Consider the following 20,586-nt stretch of genomic DNA (forward strand, 5'->3'; position numbering starts at 1 on the left):
CCATGGAGGCCTTCTGAATTCTTGAATCTTGTATGCCTGGACAACGGCAGTCAGTTCAGTCAGCGTCTCATCTGACGTCGGCGGAGCAACGAATTATGTGGGAAGAATGTTTCCCGGATGCACGCGAGAGGCTATTTCGTTATTGACGCATTTCTTTTTGGCTTTCTTTCCAATAAGTGTCGGTCGGGGACATGCCTAATTTGACCCGGCTGTACTGTCGATGCGTGTTGTCTGTATGTGCGACTACATACATCGTACATCGATTCTGACGGGCTTTTCACGGAGCATCATTACCGCCCTGTCTGACTGATACAGTGTATCGTTTTTAAAATGAGGCGCTCTCCTTGCCACCAGTTTTGCCCTTGCTTGATTTTTCTTTGGATATATGGTGTCATAATAGAGCACTGAGGCTGGGTATGATGCCATGAATTGCCACCGGGAGAACGGGTTGACTCTCTATGATTCTTTGTTCATATAATTGTTTGCCTTTGTATGTATAGTATGTATGTACGGATACTTACAAACATCCATACATAGTTACAAACAGAAGATCGTTCAATCTTTGTCATCATCCCCCCGTGACCCTCGCATTATCCCCTCTTAGGTAATCCCGTTCGTCTGAAGAGAGTTGAAATTCCATCAGTGGATTTTCCATGGCCGAAAATAGACAAGTTCCAAGCCCAGGATCTTCCCACTCTGAAGTTTTTTTCTTTTTCTTTTTTTTTTTTCTTTTTTTTTTAACACTAGCCCCGTAAAGTACGTAGTGTGTTCGTCGTACGTACCACCCGGAGAGACACGTTTTTAATTTTTTCCCCTACTTTATTATTTTAGCACGGGGGAAAGGAAAAGGAAAAGGTGCACGTCCCAGAAAACCCACCGCGAAGGTTCGAGGCAAGTCCCTCTCTCTTCTCTGGTCGACTTGCTCAAGAACGGGCGTTACGCCCTCACTCTGATACGTACTCTCCAGGTATGGAGTACGAAAAATATCTCCACTGCGGGCAGTCACTATCGCAGTAGTTCACCTGTGCCCCCCTTCCAATCACTCAGTGAGAGTGTGACTGCGACTTTGCATCAGTGTTGCCTTGTTGGGTCAGTGGTGCTCCCAGTCAAGACGGTTACTGGTCCTTTAGCTTTAGGGAATTCCACAGCCTTCGCATTGCCTCTTTTCTTGTTCCACCCTCCTATTTGGTAATGGGTCGTGTTATTTTTTTATGTTATTTTTTTTTATTCTTATTCTGCACGGGAGGACTACTCCCTCCTGTCTTGATCCTCTTTTTATGACTCTTGTTGCATTGCATAGATTATTGATGGGTTATTATTAGGATCCATCGATGAAAAGACCATTATAGAAAATAGAAAGCAAAAATAATAAATAATAAAGTAGAAAAATCGTATCCATATCGTAATGCTCCTCAGATGCAATGCATCATATCCTATAATTCTCTCTTATACTTCTCTTTTACTATTATTATCTTGATGAATAGGGATCACGGCAGAATCAGAACAATCGATTTCTTTCTTTCGTCGGTGGTATCAAAGTAGAAGGGGTTGCAGAAAGGAAACTCCAAAATTAAAGATCAGAAAAAAATAAAAATAAATAAAATAAAAAAACCGATCCCCAAAAACGGCTCCAGCGGCAGGTTTCTCATACCTACCAACCTCATTCACTCACCCCGACGACTAGCCTGAGGGGAGGTGCCCCATTTGCATTGGCGGTCTCCTGTTTGTCCAGAGGTGAACCCCTAATGAATGGTGGACAGATGACTTCCAAGAGTGATTCAAATGAATTATTCCTGTTTAATATTTTTTCCGGAGTAAACAAATTGTGGTGCTTGATGAAAGCTGAATTCTATTTCACAAATCATTGCATGAGATATATGATTTTTCTTTTTTTTTTTACCCTTCTGTCCCAAGAGCTTCAGCTAGACCGCTAAGGTAACCAGCAACGAACCATGGATCCGTTGCTTCGTGAGGGTTCTGGTCTCTTGGTAACCGGCGATGAAGTACCATACCATCACACTGCAGTTAGGGGAATTTTTATTTTATTTTAGTTTTTTATGTTATTTTAATTTTTTTTTTTTATTTCGCTACCCTTAAATTTGAAACCCTTGGCCGCGCTTCTCACTTTAGGACAAGAATTCCATGACGGGGGAAAGACTTAATATACAAACAGTAAGAAATTTCTGTTTAGAAAGGAAAACTCTAAAAAGAGGATTCCCGGTCGGGTCTTGCGGCTGGGCCAACCCCCCTTTACCTTTACCCTCTCTTGTTCTGGTGCTTTCTTTTCCCGCCATTTCATGATTCCGGGTGGTTTGGTTGGGCGATGGTAATTTCACTGTGACGGTTAAGAATTAATTTCTAACTGCTTTTTTAATTAGGATGGTTATTATTATTCTTTTGGTCTTATTATCTGTTTAATTTCTTAACTCCCTTTATTTTTTATTTTTATATTTTTTTCAATACTCTTCTCTTCTCCTCACCCTTTTCTTTTATTTCTGGGTCCTCCTGACCGGCGGATAGATAGACCAAACTTACTGTAGGGTAGAAAAAAAATTATTATCATAGTATAAAAAAAATCAAAAAAAAAATCTGTTTTCCGTTCTCTAAAATCCGACTCGTCCGGCCGGTAGATTGGAGACAGTGTATGGGCCTAGTACAGACAGAAGACGGATGGTACTAGACTGACTTAGTGTAGGCCTTCGGAAGATTCCCACGATGAATCTAGTGACAGTCATTGAATGGAAAGGACCCCTAACAAACTTCCTTTAGAATTTCGTTACTCGTTCAGGAGTCTGACTAACCCGTGACCCGGAGATCAACCTCAATCCACAATCCTCAACGGACGATGGTTACTAACACTCTCTGACACCTCTGAATTTACCACTAGCCTTCTTTTCTCTCCGTCTTGCCCTTCACTCTACTTCTTTTTCCCTCCTCCCCCCCCCCATCCTTCTCTCAGTCTCCCCCTCGCCTCGTTCCCTTCTCCATTTCTTTCCTCCACCTTTAACCGCCATTGTCCCTTTAATCTTCTTGAGTTTTTATTCTCGGGATTTTTTTTCTTCGCCATATATTCCTCTTTGGTTTGCCTCTTTAACCCTCAACGAGCTTTTCACTAAGTGTCGTTGTCTTCGTGGACCGGGGCTGTCTCCTTCGAACGCGTGAGAAAGTGACCTTTATTCCTTATCACATTAAGCAAAGGAAACCTCCCCCGTCGCATACCTTGGCTCCAATCTTACCCCCGACGAGTTCTCTTTGTCGCTAGCCTCAATTCTACTCTGGTGACATCGTGCCATTGGCTCTATTCGTCCCAGTCTTTGGAGCACGTCGATTTTGGCCACAGCCGTCCACGCAACGAAAAGAAAGGATCCACGGACTCCCACTAGAGGACCAAGGAAAAGCAAACAGTCAAATAAAGCGCGCTCCGTTCGCCTCGCAACTTTCATCTATTTACAACCGCGTTCCAGGTTTTGATACGTGCCGTTGAAGGATACCTCCATGTTATTCAACTAAGAGATACTCACGACGCAAAACTTCAGAGCCGCGGCTCACCGAGCAACGCTCTCCCCCCAGGATCAGGGCCTGGCGGACGTGTAGACGGTTCGTATCTGCTCTTTAATTTTTCTGTGTTGCCCTGCTTTGGAGATTTATTTTACCATTGTGGTATAATATACTGACTGGAAACTCTTACTCTATACAGCACCAGAACCGTCTACCTTCGCCATCCTGAACTGGTTTTCTTTTCTTTTCTATTTATTTCGTTATGCCGTCCTTTTTCGCGCCAGGCCTTCAAGGCCTGCCTCCTACTCCTCCCCACATCATGAGCGGTGGCAGAATGGACTCCGAGCACCCTTTTTACGTGGTTGGCCACTCCGCCTTTCCCCCTCGCTACTCGCAGAGCGGTTGTGAATTTATTGAGCAGTACTCCCAATCGAACTGCTACTCCAAGCCCGCCCCGATGAACATGCACCCGTCGTCGATGCGCAGTGGCAGGGATATGGCCATGATGAACCAGCCCATGTTCGGTCCGATGCCTACCGCAAATGTACTGCCTCCCCTCCGAAACAACGTCCAGTTACCCCCTATGGACAGCGCAATCCCGCCCCAGTACCGCCGACAAGACGTCATGGTGCAACCCGAACAGCAGCAGCGTAAGGAGGAGAAGGCTACCGGAGGTGTTGCAGCCCGCTTGGATTATGAGATGGACCAGATGTCCGACTTCGTGGCTGAGATGGCCCAGGGAATGTATGCTTTGTACAACACCAAGATTCACCTTGCAGATATTGACTTCGCGCGAAGCGTCTACCCAGGAACGTCAGTCCCGCCGCAATTCCGGAAGTACGTCTTTCAGATCCTGTCGTCGACTCGCTTGCCAAGCTCGACGATTATTCTGGGTCTCTACTATTTAGCCAGCAGGATGCGCATGCTATCTTCTTCCAAGGTGTTTTTGTCTGGCAATGGTCAAGTTTACCGGATGCTCACCGTAGCCCTCCTTCTGGGGAGCAAATTTTTGGACGATAACACCTTCCAGAACAAATCGTGGGCAGAGGTCAGCAACATCCCGGTGAGCGAGCTGAATACGATGGAGCTCGAATGGTTATTTGCCTTTGAGTGGAAGATCCACGACCGCATCTACGATGATCAGGACGGATTCGCATCCTGGCGCTCTCACTGGGACACGTGGCGGGCGAAGACCACCCGGGCCCATGATTCGCGTCATAACCTGGCCCCGATCGACACTAACGTGTCCAGGGGTTCTAGAATCTCCAAGCCGCTCATGTCCCCTGAAGGCCCCATCCCTCCCCAATACCAGCGTAGCTCTCACTTTGAGACTTCCTGGCTCAACCCGGCGGCGTCTGAGTATTCGCCCCCGTCGGCCCCCCACAGTGGTCCTAACACCCCAGACTACTACGCTGTTGGACCGTGGGCCTATACGAACCCGCCACCGCCATACTCTCGCACCTGGATCCCTCCCCAGCCACAGTACATGCCACAGGCGCCACGGTCGCAACCACCCTCCTACCACCATACCCCCTCATATGCGTTGCCTTTTGCACAGAGCGTATGGACAGGCCATGGTTCCTCCTGCGGCTGTTTGCATTGTGCTAAACACGTCGAGCACTACATGTGTGCTGGTGCCTTCGGCGGAATGCAACCTATTCTTGCCGGCTAGTGGGTAGCTTGCCAGCTTGTTTCGGAATCCGCGGTGTACAATGCACATTCAGTTCGATCGACCACTGTTTTTCGTTAGACTTGTTCACCTTTGTTTATTGATGATACCGCATCTCGCAATTTTCAGTCTGGTGATGACACTCTTTTATTCGGTTCTGGTTCCTACTGTTGTGTCTGAAAAGTCCTATGATCGCCTTTTCCCTGAAATATTTGAAACGAAAAACTTTCGAAAAAAAAGTGTTGCGAAGCGATATTCGAACAAGTGCCACATTTACGACACAGCTCGAACATGTATTTACGACAAGGCATAGACCCTTCCATCTCGATTTGATACGATATCGTTGTTTATGGGTACCTGCCCATCATGTTCGAATATCACTTGCAAAGATCGTTGGACTTCAAGTTTTGAAGTGAAAAGTCACGACATTCATGATCTTTTTTTTTTCCAGCCTTTTTTTCTCTTTTCAACTTCTCCTTTCTCTGTTTTCTTCTCCTTCTCCTCTTTATTTTCTTTGTTTGTTTTGGTTGGGCATATCTACTGGCGGATGTCACTCATAGATTGCGTTTTCTTGACGTTTGGTTGACTTTGGACATTGGTTTCCCTTTTTACTTCTTCCATTTTCTACTCAGCTTCTTGCCTTGAGTATCATGGCGTTAATACCTCGTTTTATTCGATTCCCTTGCCGGCTTGTTGCATTGTTCTGTTTCGGTTGGCAGATGCTGTCCCATTCTTCTCTTCACTTTAATCGGAGTCCTCCTCGGTGCTACGTCGTCAAGCCCCGAGAATCCATTCGGCATGCTCTGACGCCGGGATCGAGGATTATTTCTCTCGGTTGTAGTTTATCTTCTTTTTGAACACTCAACCTTTGTTATTTACCATTTGTTACGACTTGTTTATCGATCCGTGTTTGTCTTACAATTTTCTATATTTTATTCCGTCCGTCGTTGGTAAGACAATTCAAAAAAAAGTGATACTCCCCCTTCTCACCATGTCCTTCTGTTGCATTTTCTTTTCTTTTTCACGGTGCTGAACCAACCCGTGCCATTGTCAAACTCATTCCTTGATTGTAAGTTAGATTTAACTTCTCTCAACCATACTATATGAAATAGTGGAAAATCGATGAAAATCCGAATTTCCCTCAAAATAATAGGTCTCACCTGCGTTCCTATAAATATGTAATCCTGAATTGCGAAGTAGAAATGATATGATCATGATTCGTTAGACGTCTGTGAACTCAACGCAGCAGATAGATCAATCAATCAATCAATCAATACAAGGTGTGTTTCAGTTTTAGTCCCAGGAACTAACCATGAAGATTCTAGTATACGTTATCTCAAACCCAGACGTATTTATGCAACAATTCAATTAATGTACGAAGCAATTCAAACTATGTATGTAGTGTAGTAGTATTCTATGTATCATGTAAGAGGTAGAAGAAGATGTACGAGGAAAAAAACCTCGGGTATCGATGTTCCTTTTTGAAACGAACGGAAAAGAGGTGTACAGGTCGCTGCTCGTTACAATGAAGTAGATAAGATAGGTTTTCATAGTCGGGGTTCATTTCGTGATGCATATGAGGTACGGTGGTAGGTTGTTGGTATTATGTTTGGTTCCAAGAGAATGGCAAAATAGAGGAATGGAAATTATGTGGTGGGCGTTGCTTAGTAGACGCTTCCTCTGATACTTTGGTCTTCTCGTCTTGCGGCTTCGAGGTCGTCGTGGTATTCTGGGTCTGGGTCTTCTTCGTGGTCGATTGAAGAGTCTGGATGGCCGCTGTCTAGGTTTCGGTCTTGGTCTGGGTAGCCGTTGGGTGGTTTCTTGGATAGGTGTCGTCTGCCTGGGGTGGGGAGGTGGCTGTGACGGTGGTTGGTGTGGTGAGAGCGTGAGCGCCGGAGACGTTGTGCCTGTGTACCACTGCCCTCGTCATCGCCGTCGTTGCCTAGGTCGTGGGAGGGCTTTGGTTGGTGGGTGGTGGGTTTAGGGGGTTTGTCCTCGTGCTCGTCTTCCGATGGTGCGACACTGTTGGCTCCGCTTAATGTGCCGCCTCCGTCGCGGCCACTGAGGTGGAGAAGGGCGTAATTTGAACGCGGGGGGTGCAGGAGGTGGTCCTCGCTGTCGCGGTGAAACCTGGATAGGTCTGGACGCTTGGGGATGGGGCTTGCCCTGGCGGTGGTTGCGTTGTTGGAGTTGCTCTCTTGATTGTTGCTGTTGGGTTCGTTTTGTGGAAAGTCGGATCGAGTGGACTGGGGATTGGGGGTTTCTCTGTAATGTGGAGCAGAAGCAGGAATAATACTGGTGAAGGGCCTCGCTTCCTTGGAACTGTCCCCAAGCGCTGGTTCGGGCGCTGTTAAAACGTGCGCCTCAACCTGCGGTTTCACTTCCGCTGAGGACCCTTTACCTTTGTTGCTGCCTTGTGCTGACTTGTTATGAGTATGAATGGAGTCGTGGGCCTTTCTGTGTTGTGCATCAGGAGTATTCCGGGCAAGATCCGTTCCAGTCGCTCGGTTGGACCTTGTAGAGCCCTTCCTGCGAATTCCATGGTTACACCCGTCCGGACAACCGCCCCATTTATGCCGGATGGGCACGAGCGATTCAGATGGTGTTGGCACCGCTGGAGGAACTGCATTCACGACCCGATCTCGCTGTCTCTCCAGTTCCTTCTCCTTCCTCAACTCTGACCATGTGCGGAGCTGGTTCTGCAACACATATTTCCCATTATCCTCATTGAGTTTCATGATTACGAATTCGCAGTGGTTGATATTCCGGAGGTCTTCAAAGTACTCGACGCTCCAGTGGTACCATTTCATGAGAAAGACCCTGGTCATCAGGCCATGGGTGACCAAGACACAGACACTGGCAAAATCATTTTCTCCGAAGAGTCGCCACAGGGACTCGTTGAAACCGCTTATTCGGTCATAGGCATCAGCAGCTGACTCGCCGTTCGGGATCCGGTAGAAGAAGTGTCCATAATCCGCTCTCTCCAGCCACATTCGCTCCATTTCAGCAGAGCATGGCTGGAAGTTGCCGAAGTCCTGCTCGCGCAGACGAGGTTCTTCGTATACCTTGATGGTGTGTCTGGGGAAAGGGGACGGAGACGGGGAATCAGAGGTTAGCGACCGAAGGATTCCTTCCGTAGTTTCTCTGGTTCTGCGATATGGTGATGTGAAGAAATGGATCGTGTCATCAGGTCGCAAGAGGGCGCGCAGAGTGGAACCGGCCTCATGGGCTTGTCGATGCCCTTCCGGAGTGAGCTTTACCCGATGATCGGGAATGGTCTGGTGGATTTCGCGATTCTTGTTGCCTTCTGACTGGGCATGGCGGATCAAGATGATCATCTAGTCCGTATGAGTAAACAGAGCACATATATGATCGTTCTGGAGGACTCACCCGCGGTTTCCCCATGGTTAATGCTGCATTCGCAGGAGGGGCACAGGCGGGGTTGAAAAGATCAGTAAGACGACTGTTTCCCAGGAACTTTTCTGCAGACACTGCCTGTAACGTATCAAATGGATAGTCCAACCAGCCAGAGCTACAAAAACAAGCGGTGTACCCAAGAGAACAAGAGAACAAAGGAACAAAGCGTGGACGTCGTTGTGAGTTTGCAGTGCGGGAACCGCGCAAAGTACCTGATAGTTGCCCCTATCCGGTTAGTCTGTCCAGTGATGTAATCGTCCCCTATCATCTGAAGTCTCGAATACTAATAGCCGCTTTCATATTGGCCCGCAACATAGTAGGTGTTCCTCTACGATCCTGCGTAGCTCAAGGTACTCCGTATCATACTGATAAATGTGGACGCTCCGGGTAGCTCTTGCATAGCTGTTTCCACGGGCTTTCCCCTAGGAGTATCCGAGATGAGACAAGATCGAAATCAGACATGGGGTGTAAGAATCCCGATAAGATCTGATCTTGATAACGATGAACTTGGAATGTACTGCCCAAAACACAGCCTATCCCTTCGGGTTTCTCTAGCATACATTGCAAATATCATTTTCTTATTTAGACACTCCCATTGATGGCTTCCGGTCCGCAGCAGTAGTGATCGTCTGTAGATAAACAGAATCCCTTGATTTGGCCGACACACCTTTTGATGGATAAGGGGGATAGAACGTCAAAAATAGAAATCCAAAACTGAAAACCAAAAAGGAAGGGAAAGGACAAAGAATTGTAAAATGAAACTGCAACATCTGGACGTTGTTCAGGCCAGGTGTCAGACGGGGGAAGGTGAATATGGAGGGACATTCGGAGATGCTGCGCTAGTTGCCGCTGCGGCTCCCGTACGGTATCGCGTCTCACGACCAAAGTTGTCCAGTTCCTCTCTCCAACAACCTGCCGGCCATCTATGCCCCACATTTAATCGTTCCAGATTGGAAACCTGCAAGGGAGCTACATCATGGCGGACTATCTTTATGAGCTTTTAACGCCGCATTTGGCATCCACAAATGCATCCCCAACCCCATTGAGTCCTGAAAATGACACAACCACTGCCCAGTACCTCAACAGGTTGCCCACCCTCTCACTCCAGGCATTGCAAGAAACCGAACCACAGTCGCTCGCGCAGTCATCTCATTCAAATATCCTATCGCTTCAAGCTTTATCAAACCGCTCTCATAAAACCTTCATCTCTTCCGCCGACAGCCTCTCAGCTCTACGAAACTCTATCCCCCAGTTGTCTCGAGATGCACAGCAATTACGGGATGCGATTCCAAAGCTTGACGAAGAGGCCGTCCTGTTCTCGTCGAGATACAGTCGGGCCGCTGAGAATGCATCCCTGGAGAAGCGGAAGAAAGTAATGCAACTGGCAAGGAATGTTGACCGATTGTCGGACATTCTGGAATTGCCAACGTTGCTCTCAACTGCCGTGTCTTCAGCGGCCGCGAGTTCTGGGGCTGCGGGTAGTTCGTCCTCCACGACATATTCAGCAGCACTAGATGTGTATGCGCATATCAAGAGACTACAAACCCTGTATCCGGATTCTCCTCTAGTTAGAGACGTCTCAGCTCAAGCCGAGGACGCCATGAAGGACATGACTACGCATCTGATAACCGGTCTGCGGGCTCAGAACCTCCGATTAGCCGCTGCTATGAGGACCGTTGGCTGGCTGCGGCGAGTTGCCCCCGAGTTGGAGAATCTCCGTAGCGATGGAGGAACTGGGACGGGAGAAGGCGCCCTTGGTGCTCTGTTCTTGATTTGTAGATTGGCGAATCTGGTGGCGACGCTCGAAGCGCTAGATCCCTTACGAGAGCTTGCAGACCAGGAATCGCACCGCAGAACCCAGAGTACAGAAAAGAAGCCCGGATCCTGGTCTGATGGGCACCAGACAGAGAAGTTCTTAAAGCGTTATATTGAGATCTTCCGCGAGCAGAGTTTTGCTATTGTTTCTTTGTACAAGAACATCTTTACCCCTAACCAGGCCGAGTCGGAACTAGCAGCGACAGGATTGCGAGGGATTGACGCGCGAATTAAATCTACAGCACCGCGACCCGCTCAGCAAGAAGATCCACTACAGCACCTCCCACCAGCACTTGCAACGTTTCCCATGCATCTGGTTCAATTACTGACAGACACCTTGCGGGCATATCTTCCGAATGTTCGAGATAAGAGCTCGCGTGAAAGTCTTCTCACCCAAGTTCTATACTGCGCTGCCAGTCTAGGACGATTGGGCGGAGATTTTGGAATGATTCTTACAGAGATGAACGATATGGGAGACGAAGACGGCGAAGAGATGGCCTATGAGTGGGAAGAGGTGACGAGAAAGCACCGAGCCCTGGCTGGGCGCCTGGAGCAACTTACCGGGGGGAATACAGCATCCGGATCTTCCAAGGGGACCTTACGGGCGGCCTCACCCGTTCAAGGGCTTGGAGTTGCATGAGAGGAAGTTGGTCCCTGTTCATCTGACCGAAGGCTGAGAAGTGTTCTTACTGGTCTAAAAGGAGTAAATCAGGATTCTGGTTCGGAGCGCTAGCCGTATGGGGCACTAGCGGCGGGTGCCGTTTGGCCTCCGCTGGTCGTTGTCTGGACCGCCGGCTTCTCCGTCCGTCATCTTCCCTCCTCTCTCTCTTCCTCTCCTTGTTTCTTTCATCTTCCCGTTTTCTTCGCTCTCTCTCTCTCTCTCTCTCTCTCTCTTTTTTTTGTTCCCTCCCAGACTAGGGACATTTGAAATATATATTATGTTCATCTTTGTTTCTATATATCTTGAATGTCTGTCCTATAACCCTCTGATCGGTGCTGGTCTGCCGGCTGCCCTCGTTCCGTCGTTGTCTTCACTACCGTCTCTTGTGTGACGTCCTTCTCCCTTGCGTACGCACGACCTGTCTATACTTACACAGAGGAATGCAAGTCTCCCTATAGTCGGTGCGGACAAAAGACAACAAGACATTGAACAGCAGCTTCGGGATATAAATTCACCCACCGTGGTCAAACCTTCTACCGATGGCCGCCTCCGCTCTCTCAACCGGATTAATCGATCCCACCAAACAGGCCGAGTACCCCATTATTTTGGGTGAGAGGCTTTTAGGGAAAAATGGTGCTTCACTGTCGAAGCTGGTCAACATCCAATACAATTACAAGACAAAGTCCGCGACCGCGCAACAAACCATTACTAGATCGTCGCAATCGAGGGACCACTACAACCTTACCATTACGGATAAAGCCCCGAATGCTGATCAGAACACTTTGACCTATTCTTACCAAGGTAGTGTTGACCCAGAACAAGCTGTTTCAGAATCTGAAGAGCGAAACCTGGTCCTGGTGTTCGACTCCCATCGAAAGGCCTTTGTTCTGGAGCCGGTTACGGCACAGCTCAATTTTAACCTCCGCTCGGCTCCGGCGAAGACAGAGAAGCAAGTGCTAGAAAAGTATGACCAGCTTCGGACTTTGCAAGAGGATGATCAAGGCTTTGGAGACGATCGGGGTTCAGACCATGCCAGTGGGAATGACGATGGTCCAGCAGATGACACTAATCCGTACGACTTCCGGCATTTCCTTCCTAAGGAGAACGCCGACGACGATAAGTCGGTCTCAGACAACGCTACACCAGAACCTCATTATAACACAAGCAAAGCCAACACCCCATTAATGCCTGCGACTATCAAACCCACACCGAGTCCGAAGCCTAGCCCGAAGCCTCGTCCTAAAACCCAGTCTAATCCTCTTCGTCTCCCGAAGCCTGCCAAGCCGGCCAAGCATGACAGCGCAGGGACCCCTAAGACAAGCTCCAAGCCTGTACCTCGCGATGAGGGCGGGAAAGAGAAGGCGCCTGCTGAAAATGTCACAGTCGAGGCAGCCAAATCCCCATCCTTCGAAAATGGAAGCAGCGCTTTGTTATCCCAACAGCCAGCTCCTTCACCCGGGTCTAACATCATCATTGACGGAGACCTCATCATTGATATGGGCTCACCGCCACCTTCTCGACCTGCGTTCCGAATTGACCCTGCTCACTTCTCTTCCAACAATACACCAGCAAATAATGATGACGATGAAGATGAGGATATTGAGGATCTCCGGTTGCCCTCCCCTGCTGGGCACGGCGGGATACCTGCTCGTTCCGGAAGGGTAGAGTCTAGTTACAATGCGCAAGCTGGTGAAGATGAGGTTGAGGACGATGACGCTTTGGCGGCAGAAATGGAAGCTGCATTCGAAGAAAGTGCTCGGGAAGAGGAAGCTAGAAGTCATCAGTCATTGCACCATTATAATGCTCCTAGCGATGACGAGAGTGAAGTCAGCGAGGAGGAGTAATCCTCCATTTATCTTTGCATAGTTGGAATAGTTGTGTGTTTCTTGTTTTCATGTTTCAAAACCATATATAAGCATGGCGTTCATTTGGAGTTTGGAGCGGAATAATAAACTCAATGGAGTTTTACAATTATTGATAGCAGTGATACCACCTATTGCATCCCAACCTGTATAGAGGATTAGAATAGTTCCAATACCATTATGTATATTTCGAGTTGATTGATGCATGTAAATGAGTTGTTCTGGGGAGTCCAGGCCGGAACAACTCGATGATCCGATCTCAGATCACGCATTTGTCCGGCTGCGGACGATTCGAACTCCAACAAAAAACCACCGCCAGATCTGCAGGGGAGAGAATCCTCTACCGACCAAATTCCACCGCTTTGCCTCCATTCTTTGAGCCCTTTTGATTTCTTTACTACCTTCTCTCTTATCTTTCTCCGGTCTCTGAGCAGAGGCCCCATCCTAACAACAACACAACAGTGCGATTGGCCTTGAATCCGGGTTCGGCCCACGATGCGATGAAAGGTCTCTCGCGCCATGGTTGATCTGATCTGTTAATAACTTACTTTTAGCTTCTGGTTGTCAGCAGAGGACGGAGCTTCGGCGCTTCTTGTCCTTCCTTTTGGTCTCACTGGACGACTAAATGGTTGATACTGCCTACTTGTAGTCATTTGAACTTGGGTTCTTTCTCTTGTCCATATCATCGACCTTAACCGCCTCCAGAGATATCCTGTTCCTGCAAGGGTGACAACACAATTTTTCATGGCGTCCACAACATCACAACCGTCGGAGAAGCGACCTGTGCCCGCGCCGTCGAACCCCGTCCTTCTTGCGACACAAGTCCAATGGCTTTTCACAGATGAGGAGCTCACGCGTGCGCCGTCGCAACTCGACGGTATGGCCCTGGAGGCAGAACATACAAGTCGCAGTAAAGGGGTCAATTTCATCACTCAAGTGGGCATTATGTTAAAATTGCCCCAGCTCACCATTGCAACTGCTGCCGTATACCTTCACCGGTTTTTCATGCGCTACAGCATGGTCGACCTGCCGCAACGACCGGGAATGCATCCTTATCCGATTGCTGCCACCGCGTTATTCCTATCGACGAAAGTGGAGGAGAATGTGCGGAGGATGAGAGAACTGGTAGTCGCATGTTGTCGGGTAGCGCAGAAACAACCCAACCTGGTCGTGGACGAGCAATCTAAGGAGTTCTGGAAATGGCGAGATACGATTCTGCACCATGAGGACCTCCTTCTGGAAGCCCTTTGCTTCGATCTCCAACTTGAACAGCCCTACCGCATCCTCTACGACTTCATCTGTTACTTCGGCGTCAACGAGAACAAACCCCTCCGCAACGCTGCCTGGGCCTTCGTCAACGACTCTATGTTCACCGTTCTTTGCCTGCAATTCTCGCCTAGGAACATTGCTGCTGCCGCCCTTTACGCTGCCGCCCAACATTGCGATGTGGCATTTGAGGACGATGTCTCTGGCCGGCCATGGTGGGAGCAGGTCGACGTGGATCTGGCACAGGTGCGTCGCGCGTGCACAAGAATGGCACAATTGTACGAGAACAATGCCATGCAGAAACATAGCCAGTACTACCCGACCACCCCCATCTTCGCAGACGAGGGTACTGAGAAGACCAGGATCCCGCGCGCTGGCAGCCCGGCTGGTACCCTGCGTGAAACAGACACCACGAATGGACGGAAGCGGTCGAGAGAGCCCGAAGACGAAGCCCAGGGCCGCTCAGAAGAGCCACCGGTTCCGCACGACCAAGGACCGACGAATGGCGAACGATCTCCGAAACGACCACGCATGGGCTCAGACGCCGCCGCACAAGAGGCTTCGGCCGAAAAGAACCCATCCAACTCGACGTCGTTCAATTCCTCCCAGGGACCAACAGCTCCCCAATCAACAGGGACACGCCCACTCCCCCACGACCGCCACCACACAAACGGTCATCTCCCTCCCCCTCCTCACCGCTACCAACACCCCCTACCTCCCGCCCCGCGAACATTCCCCCGTCGGGACAGCGACCCCCGTCCAAGCGGTAGCGGCGCACGCCCAAACGCTCCAGTTGACGACCCAATTCAACAACGGATCGACGAAATCGTATCCCAAAACATGACCACTCCCCAAGGCGGACCCCCGCCCCGAGACCGACGCAACTCAGACCGATACCGCGAACACGAAGACTCCAGTCGAAGACGTCGCTCAGACCTCTCCTCCACCAGCAGAAAATCCGCCGACGAGCAACACCCTCCACCACCCCCTCCTCCTTCCTCCGATATGCCCCAGAACCAACAACCACCCCCGCCTCCTCCGCCACCAGACCAGGACGAAGAAGGCGGAGGAAGCGAAGAGGGCGAGCTATAGTCATTATAAGTTCTTTACGGACTCCTCTGCATCTTTACAACACCTTAAAAACAGCTATATCTTTGCTATAACATGGCTTATATCACTGGACATCCTATTCCATCGTCTATTCTTAGTCCGGCGGGTTCGTTAGCTACACTGTACAGTAAATATTTCTACGTAGTGTGGATGGGGGCAAAACGAAGTATACAGAATCATCGGTTTGAATATCTCGATGATATAATGTCATTACAGGAAGACGAAAAGAAACAGAAAAGAAAACTTAGGAAATTATGTTTGTAATTTATTGCTACCTAGGTCAATATTACTGGCTACTTCTGTTACACTGCTTTGGTTGGCTGGCGTTAGTATAATACATCGTTGTAGCTCTGGGTGGGTGTTGGTCTGTCGCAAAATTTGGAGCAATTCTATCCGACACATATACGTTATAGATGAAAAACTACGCAGGGGACGTAAGGATATGTGTACGGAAGCCAGTATGGATGCCATTGAAGCTAGATTTACCAGTGCTGTCCCGTGGAAATAGACGGACAAACGAAAGATACCCGTTGCCATAGTCTGGGTTTCGTCCCGCAGGCTAGGGACGCGCAGAGCGAGTCAAAACCCTTTAGTCGCGATGCCCAGTCCGTGATCAAGCAAGCTGCTGGAAGCGACGAAACTGAATCCTCCGAAGGGGTTGCTCTCTTCTCCCATGACGTCGTAGCCAGATGACATGGGACGCTGGCTGCTGCGCTGGTGAGCGGCATAGTGATCATCGAAGCCGGCAGAAGCAACGATCGGGCTCAGTGGCAGATGAGTAAAATCGTCCGAGAAGTTCTCGGCAAGTGCAGGATCCGTGACAACAGGGACGATCGGAGGTGTGACTGCACGGCGCGCAAGAGCTTTCCAGTTGATCTTGCGGAAGAACCGGTGGTTCTTGATCGTCTGGAGATCTTTGGGCATATGGTATCCAAGACGCTTGGATGGCTCCTTGCGAAGGAGACGGGTCAACAGGTCTTTGGCGTCCGGGCCAAGGAAGTAGGGCAGGGTTAGCTTCTGCTTCAGGATTTTCTCCTGCAGCTTGGCGTTGTTATTGGCTTTGAACGGGGGTGATCCTGTGAGAAGATCGTATGCCAATGCCCCAAGGGACCACCAGTCGCAAGCTTTGCCGTATGGCTTGCCCTGGATGACCTCTGGGGCCATATATTCAATGGTCCCCAGCGAAGAGTTGCAGCGGTCATCATCATTGGCAGATATCTTGCTAAGACCGAAATCCGTCAGCAGAAGGTGGCCCTCGTGGTCCAAAAGGCAATTTTCAGGTTTCAGGTCACGGTAAATCACACCGACGTTCTGATGCAGATGCTCGAGCGCAAGGACCATTTCCGCCATATAAAAGGCCGCCACATCTTCATCGAACATGCGCTCCATGGCTAAATGCGTGAATAGCTCGCCACCTTGGGCGTATTCCAGGATGAGGTAGAGTTTCTCATGGTCCTGAAAAGCGTAGAAAAGCTTGACAACAAACGGATGGCGGTTGACGCTCTCCAGAATCATACGTTCTGTCTTGGTCTGCTCCACGAGCTTTTTATGGACGGTGATTGAGGCCTTCTGGAACTGTTTCTGAGCATAAAGCTTACCTGTGAGCGTATGACGCACCAACAGGACGGTACCAAAAGAGCCTTTGCCCAGACAGAGTAGGGGCTCAAAGTCGTCTGTGGTCATCTTCCGGCAAAGCTGGGTGCGCATATCCGTAACACTTGACGTATTGTACGACTTCTCCTCTGCTACAGCATCAGCGCTGACGTAGTCGTGTTCCAGAGGCACCTCATAGCTGGTCAGAACCTCTGTTTGGTCACTGTCCGAGCATACACTTGCGTTGCTTTGTGCCTCGGAACCGATATCACTTGGCGCGCCTTGGAGAGAGCGGTCTCCGGACAAATTCAGCGAATCGAGCTGAAGTTTTAAAGCGCTAACACCATGGCCTGAAGCTGGCTGTGACATTGGGCTATTACCCGGTCGCGCTGAAGAGCGCAGCGCGCGTGAACTAGAGGCCGAGAAATCCGAGTCCTCATCGCCAGAACCCAAGGGGGTAAAACCACGAACGGTGGAGATTGCTGGGGCGGCTTGTTGCTTTTTCTTCTTTCGTCGGTCTACCTTTCCGGGGAGCGGATTCGCATTCAGTTTCGGTGCTGGGAAAGGGTTGCCTCCACGGGCACCCTTCTCGGAAAGCCCTTGTTTGCGGTCAGGGCTAGCATCACTCATTCGAAAGCTGACGGTTTGGTTGCTGTTCAAGCTGACCTCATCGCGGGGTTGCGACATGTCAGCTTGAGGGCTGAAGACGTCACCGACCGAGAGATCATCCTGCAATGTGCTCGACATCTTCGTTTGCTTTTCTTCACTAAAGCTTGATGTATCTCCCTTTTCCTTGCGTTATCCAAAGATTATCCGAAAAGGGAATGTCACACCCAAAATGACGACAGATCTAAAAGCGAAGAGGCACCGATAAGCACAATGCGTAAACGAAGAGATATCACATGCACTCAGGCATAGATCAGTCGATATGCACTTGTGAGACCTATCAAGAAGTATCTGATTATGGAACAGACAGGTTAGACCGGTTTTGCCCTCGGACGCACGAAAGTGGGGTATTCAGGGCAAGAGTTGCGAAACACCAACGCAAGGGGAGTAAACAATTATGAACCACGCGTACTTTTTCGCGATAGATCCTACTTCTGCTCAGCCGGGTGGGCTTGACTGATTGCACCGGATGCTCAAAAGCAGCAAATTACCGTCCGCCCTTGTTCAGGACGGACCAAGGACCCCTAGCCAATTCACCTTGTCGACAGAGGGTTCGGGAAACCGGGCAGATGATACAACCCGAGATCCAGCCAGCGCGGTAGTCCCTAGGGAGTATACACCAGTCGAGCTGTTGTTGGTGATCAGGGAAACAAAGCGAGCGTTGGCAGCGCGGCCAGCGAAGCGAACGATATCGGAGTGTAAAAGTGTGGGCGCAGACAAGCACATAGAGAAGTGGCAGTACGAATGTTTGTGATTATTGAATGGATTAATATCCGGGGACACCGAAGAAAGGAAGTATGGGATTGTCTTCCGGGACCAACTCCTGGATTACAAAGAGGAAGCGAGAGAGAGAGAAGAGAGAGAGCGAGCGAGAAAGTGTGACCGCTTGGGGCTTCCAGTCGGAGGAGATGTTAATTATTATTACTTGATTTAAAAAAAAAGTCAGCTTGGCCATGTACCCCGGGGGCCAATCAGCGTGTTCCGGTGCTAAGCGGCACTAACCCGATCAGGGACCGCGGGTCTTCACGTGCGGCAGTCATTGGGTCCTACTTTTACCTCATTCAACAGACAGAAACATCAACCGTTACAATTATGTTGGTAGTAGCTTGGTAGATCTGACTACGAATTGGCTGCGGAGTCCATCGCAGGTCTCAAGTGACGTCATGGACGGTGTTAGGGCGGACCGCGGAGAGGATATTGAGTATAGCAAGCTGCAAGACTAGGCTCTATACCCGCCCTCCATCCATCTCAGATCTTTCAAAGAATGACTGGGACCGGGTGATCTCTATGCCTGATCTTCCCACAAAGGCCAACGCGCTAGGCTTCTCTACTCGAACTGTCACGCGCTCGTTGGCGAATTCAACTGTCACTATGCGCGCGACAAAAGTCGCTAGTGCCTCCACGGTTTGGAAAGTGGTTTCCTCAACGCGCTACCAGACGTGGATATCTCAAATTAGTAACGGCCCAGCATAGACAACTGCACCTTGATGGTACGGACAAAAAAAATAAAAGAACTAACCTCTGCGACAGTCCTAGTCATTTCCTGGTAAGTGTCTACCACAGTTGATCCCCATGCCAACTGGCCCGGGCCTTTAAACTCCAGCGAAACGATCACAGCCTGCTTCTCAACTCTCTCATGGGAATTGACACCAAGGATACAATGGCATCTTATACCGTCAATGCGGAATTCTTCTTCCAGAACCACAGGGCACCGTTCAGAGTCCTGAAGATTGCCCACGACTTCGTTGTCTTGCTTGTAACCCCAAACCGTGACGCTGCGGTATTTCAGGCCTTCTTCCGCGCGCAGCAGGGCCTTGGGGAGATTTAGCCAAACCTCACATCGACCAAAGACGCCGTCAATGGGGGATGCCAAGGGTGGTGCTTGATTGGCGGCATTGTGCAAGTGTGACATTCTCCTAACCCCGGCCGTAGTCTCATCGAGTAACCCTAAGCTGCAGTTCGCAACAATGGCTGCTGTCAGTCGCACATCCTGACCAGCATCATTCTTCATCATCGAATTTCGTCGGTTGCCTTCCAGGCTAATCATCCGTTTCCCTGGATGTTCCTCATGCTGCCCCATATTGCGAATATCTTCTTCTAACCGGCGGTAAAGCTTCCCATAGTCGATAGAAAGAGAGACATCATCCGCATTAGCGGATGCAACGGCCGACGAGTAAGATAATTTCAGAGATGCAGTGCACGGCTGCGACTTCCCAAGCCGATGCCATGCCTCTGGTGCAGCAGGGAGAGGGAGCTCAATATCACGGAGTCGCACGCTATCTAGGACGGCAGGGTAAGACGGTATATGAACATTCACTCGCTGTTCAGCCATTGTAATCGTAATAAAAGCTCACAGCTGGTAACCGTTAAGCAAAAGAGAAAGAAAGAGAAAAGATGGGCGGGTGGTTCTCTGCTCGCAGCTGGCGTCCTTGCAAGCGAAAGCTAAGATAGCTCTGACGTCAGTACACCTGAATGTCTCTGACAACAATTGGTAGAAAAGTTGTACCGAAGAATTAGCAAATGCTCATCGCAGGGAACAGATAATTCGCCTAGACTACTTTCCAACGCAAGCAGCTCTTGATCAATTGCGGTTGCTTCTCGTGGTTCTGTGTCCGGAGAATTGAGAAAGAAAGATGGTGGGGTTCTTTAGCGCGGGGAGCTTCGACAAATATTACGCCGGTATGAACTGAACACCACATCAACTTAGAGTTATCTCCACCCAAATTTCTCGCCCCAGCTCAGTGAACCCCGGCTGGAGTTGGTCATCCGCCACTGTTTCATAAGCCAACAAAAGTTAGATAGTACATCCATACTACTTCAGCACTCCGGGCACTCGGGGTGAAATTGATACGGGGCCTACCACCCGTCCGTGCCCCGCGCATGTGTTTACGTATTTCATCGGTCAGTGACTCCATAACGGTAGCTCCGGTAATCCTATTAATACACATCCAGACCTCCCGTAGAGTAAACAAGCGATAGACTTGGTTGGTCAATGTACAATATCCTCGTAAACTGGTCCATATCATATC

At 49.5% G+C, this 20,586-nt stretch overlaps 7 protein-coding genes across 7 annotated transcripts; 4 read left to right on the forward strand and 3 right to left on the reverse strand.

The window, feature by feature from the left end:
* Positions 1-3,760: 3,760 nt before the first annotated feature.
* ABOM_010394 (putative cyclin-like protein (Clg1)) lies at positions 3,761-5,170 on the forward strand (the record flags this gene model as incomplete). Its single annotated transcript, XM_022537522.1, has 1 exon — positions 3,761-5,170. One exon carries the CDS (start codon positions 3,761-3,763, stop codon positions 5,168-5,170), a length of 1,410 nt encoding a protein of 469 aa, XP_022385017.1.
* A 1,661-nt stretch (positions 5,171-6,831) lies between these two features.
* ABOM_010395 (acid phosphatase DET1) lies at positions 6,832-8,572 on the reverse strand (the record flags this gene model as incomplete). The annotated part of the gene is made up of 2 exons (XM_022537523.1): positions 6,832-8,505; positions 8,558-8,572. The coding sequence occupies 2 exons, from the start codon at positions 8,570-8,572 to the stop codon at positions 6,832-6,834; spliced, it is 1,689 nt and encodes a 562-aa protein (XP_022385018.1).
* Positions 8,573-9,560: 988 nt separating this feature from the next.
* Positions 9,561-11,039, forward strand: ABOM_010396 (Dor1-like family protein; the record flags this gene model as incomplete). Its single annotated transcript, XM_022537524.1, has 1 exon — positions 9,561-11,039. The coding sequence occupies one exon, from the start codon at positions 9,561-9,563 to the stop codon at positions 11,037-11,039; it is 1,479 nt and encodes a 492-aa protein (XP_022385016.1).
* A 560-nt stretch (positions 11,040-11,599) lies between these two features.
* Positions 11,600-12,904, forward strand: ABOM_010397 (ELL-associated factor; the record flags this gene model as incomplete). The annotated part of the gene is made up of 1 exon (XM_022537525.1): positions 11,600-12,904. One exon carries the CDS (start codon positions 11,600-11,602, stop codon positions 12,902-12,904), a length of 1,305 nt encoding a protein of 434 aa, XP_022385028.1.
* A 762-nt stretch (positions 12,905-13,666) lies between these two features.
* On the forward strand, positions 13,667-15,280 carry ABOM_010398 (putative cyclin; the record flags this gene model as incomplete). The annotated part of the gene is made up of 1 exon (XM_022537526.1): positions 13,667-15,280. One exon carries the CDS (start codon positions 13,667-13,669, stop codon positions 15,278-15,280), a length of 1,614 nt encoding a protein of 537 aa, XP_022385019.1.
* A 597-nt stretch (positions 15,281-15,877) lies between these two features.
* Positions 15,878-17,638, reverse strand: ABOM_010399 (AGC family serine/threonine-protein kinase; the record flags this gene model as incomplete). Its single annotated transcript, XM_022537527.1, has 1 exon — positions 15,878-17,638. The coding sequence occupies one exon, from the start codon at positions 17,636-17,638 to the stop codon at positions 15,878-15,880; it is 1,761 nt and encodes a 586-aa protein (XP_022385020.1).
* A 1,145-nt stretch (positions 17,639-18,783) lies between these two features.
* On the reverse strand, positions 18,784-19,889 carry ABOM_010400 (dihydroneopterin aldolase family protein; the record flags this gene model as incomplete). The annotated part of the gene is made up of 2 exons (XM_022537528.1): positions 18,784-18,987; positions 19,077-19,889. The coding sequence occupies 2 exons, from the start codon at positions 19,887-19,889 to the stop codon at positions 18,784-18,786; spliced, it is 1,017 nt and encodes a 338-aa protein (XP_022385039.1).
* Positions 19,890-20,586: the final 697 nt, after the last annotated feature.

This window comes from Aspergillus bombycis (assembly GCF_001792695.1).
Source record: "Aspergillus bombycis strain NRRL26010 chromosome Unknown contig00115, whole genome shotgun sequence".
NCBI lineage: Eukaryota > Fungi > Ascomycota > Eurotiomycetes > Eurotiales > Aspergillaceae > Aspergillus > Aspergillus bombycis.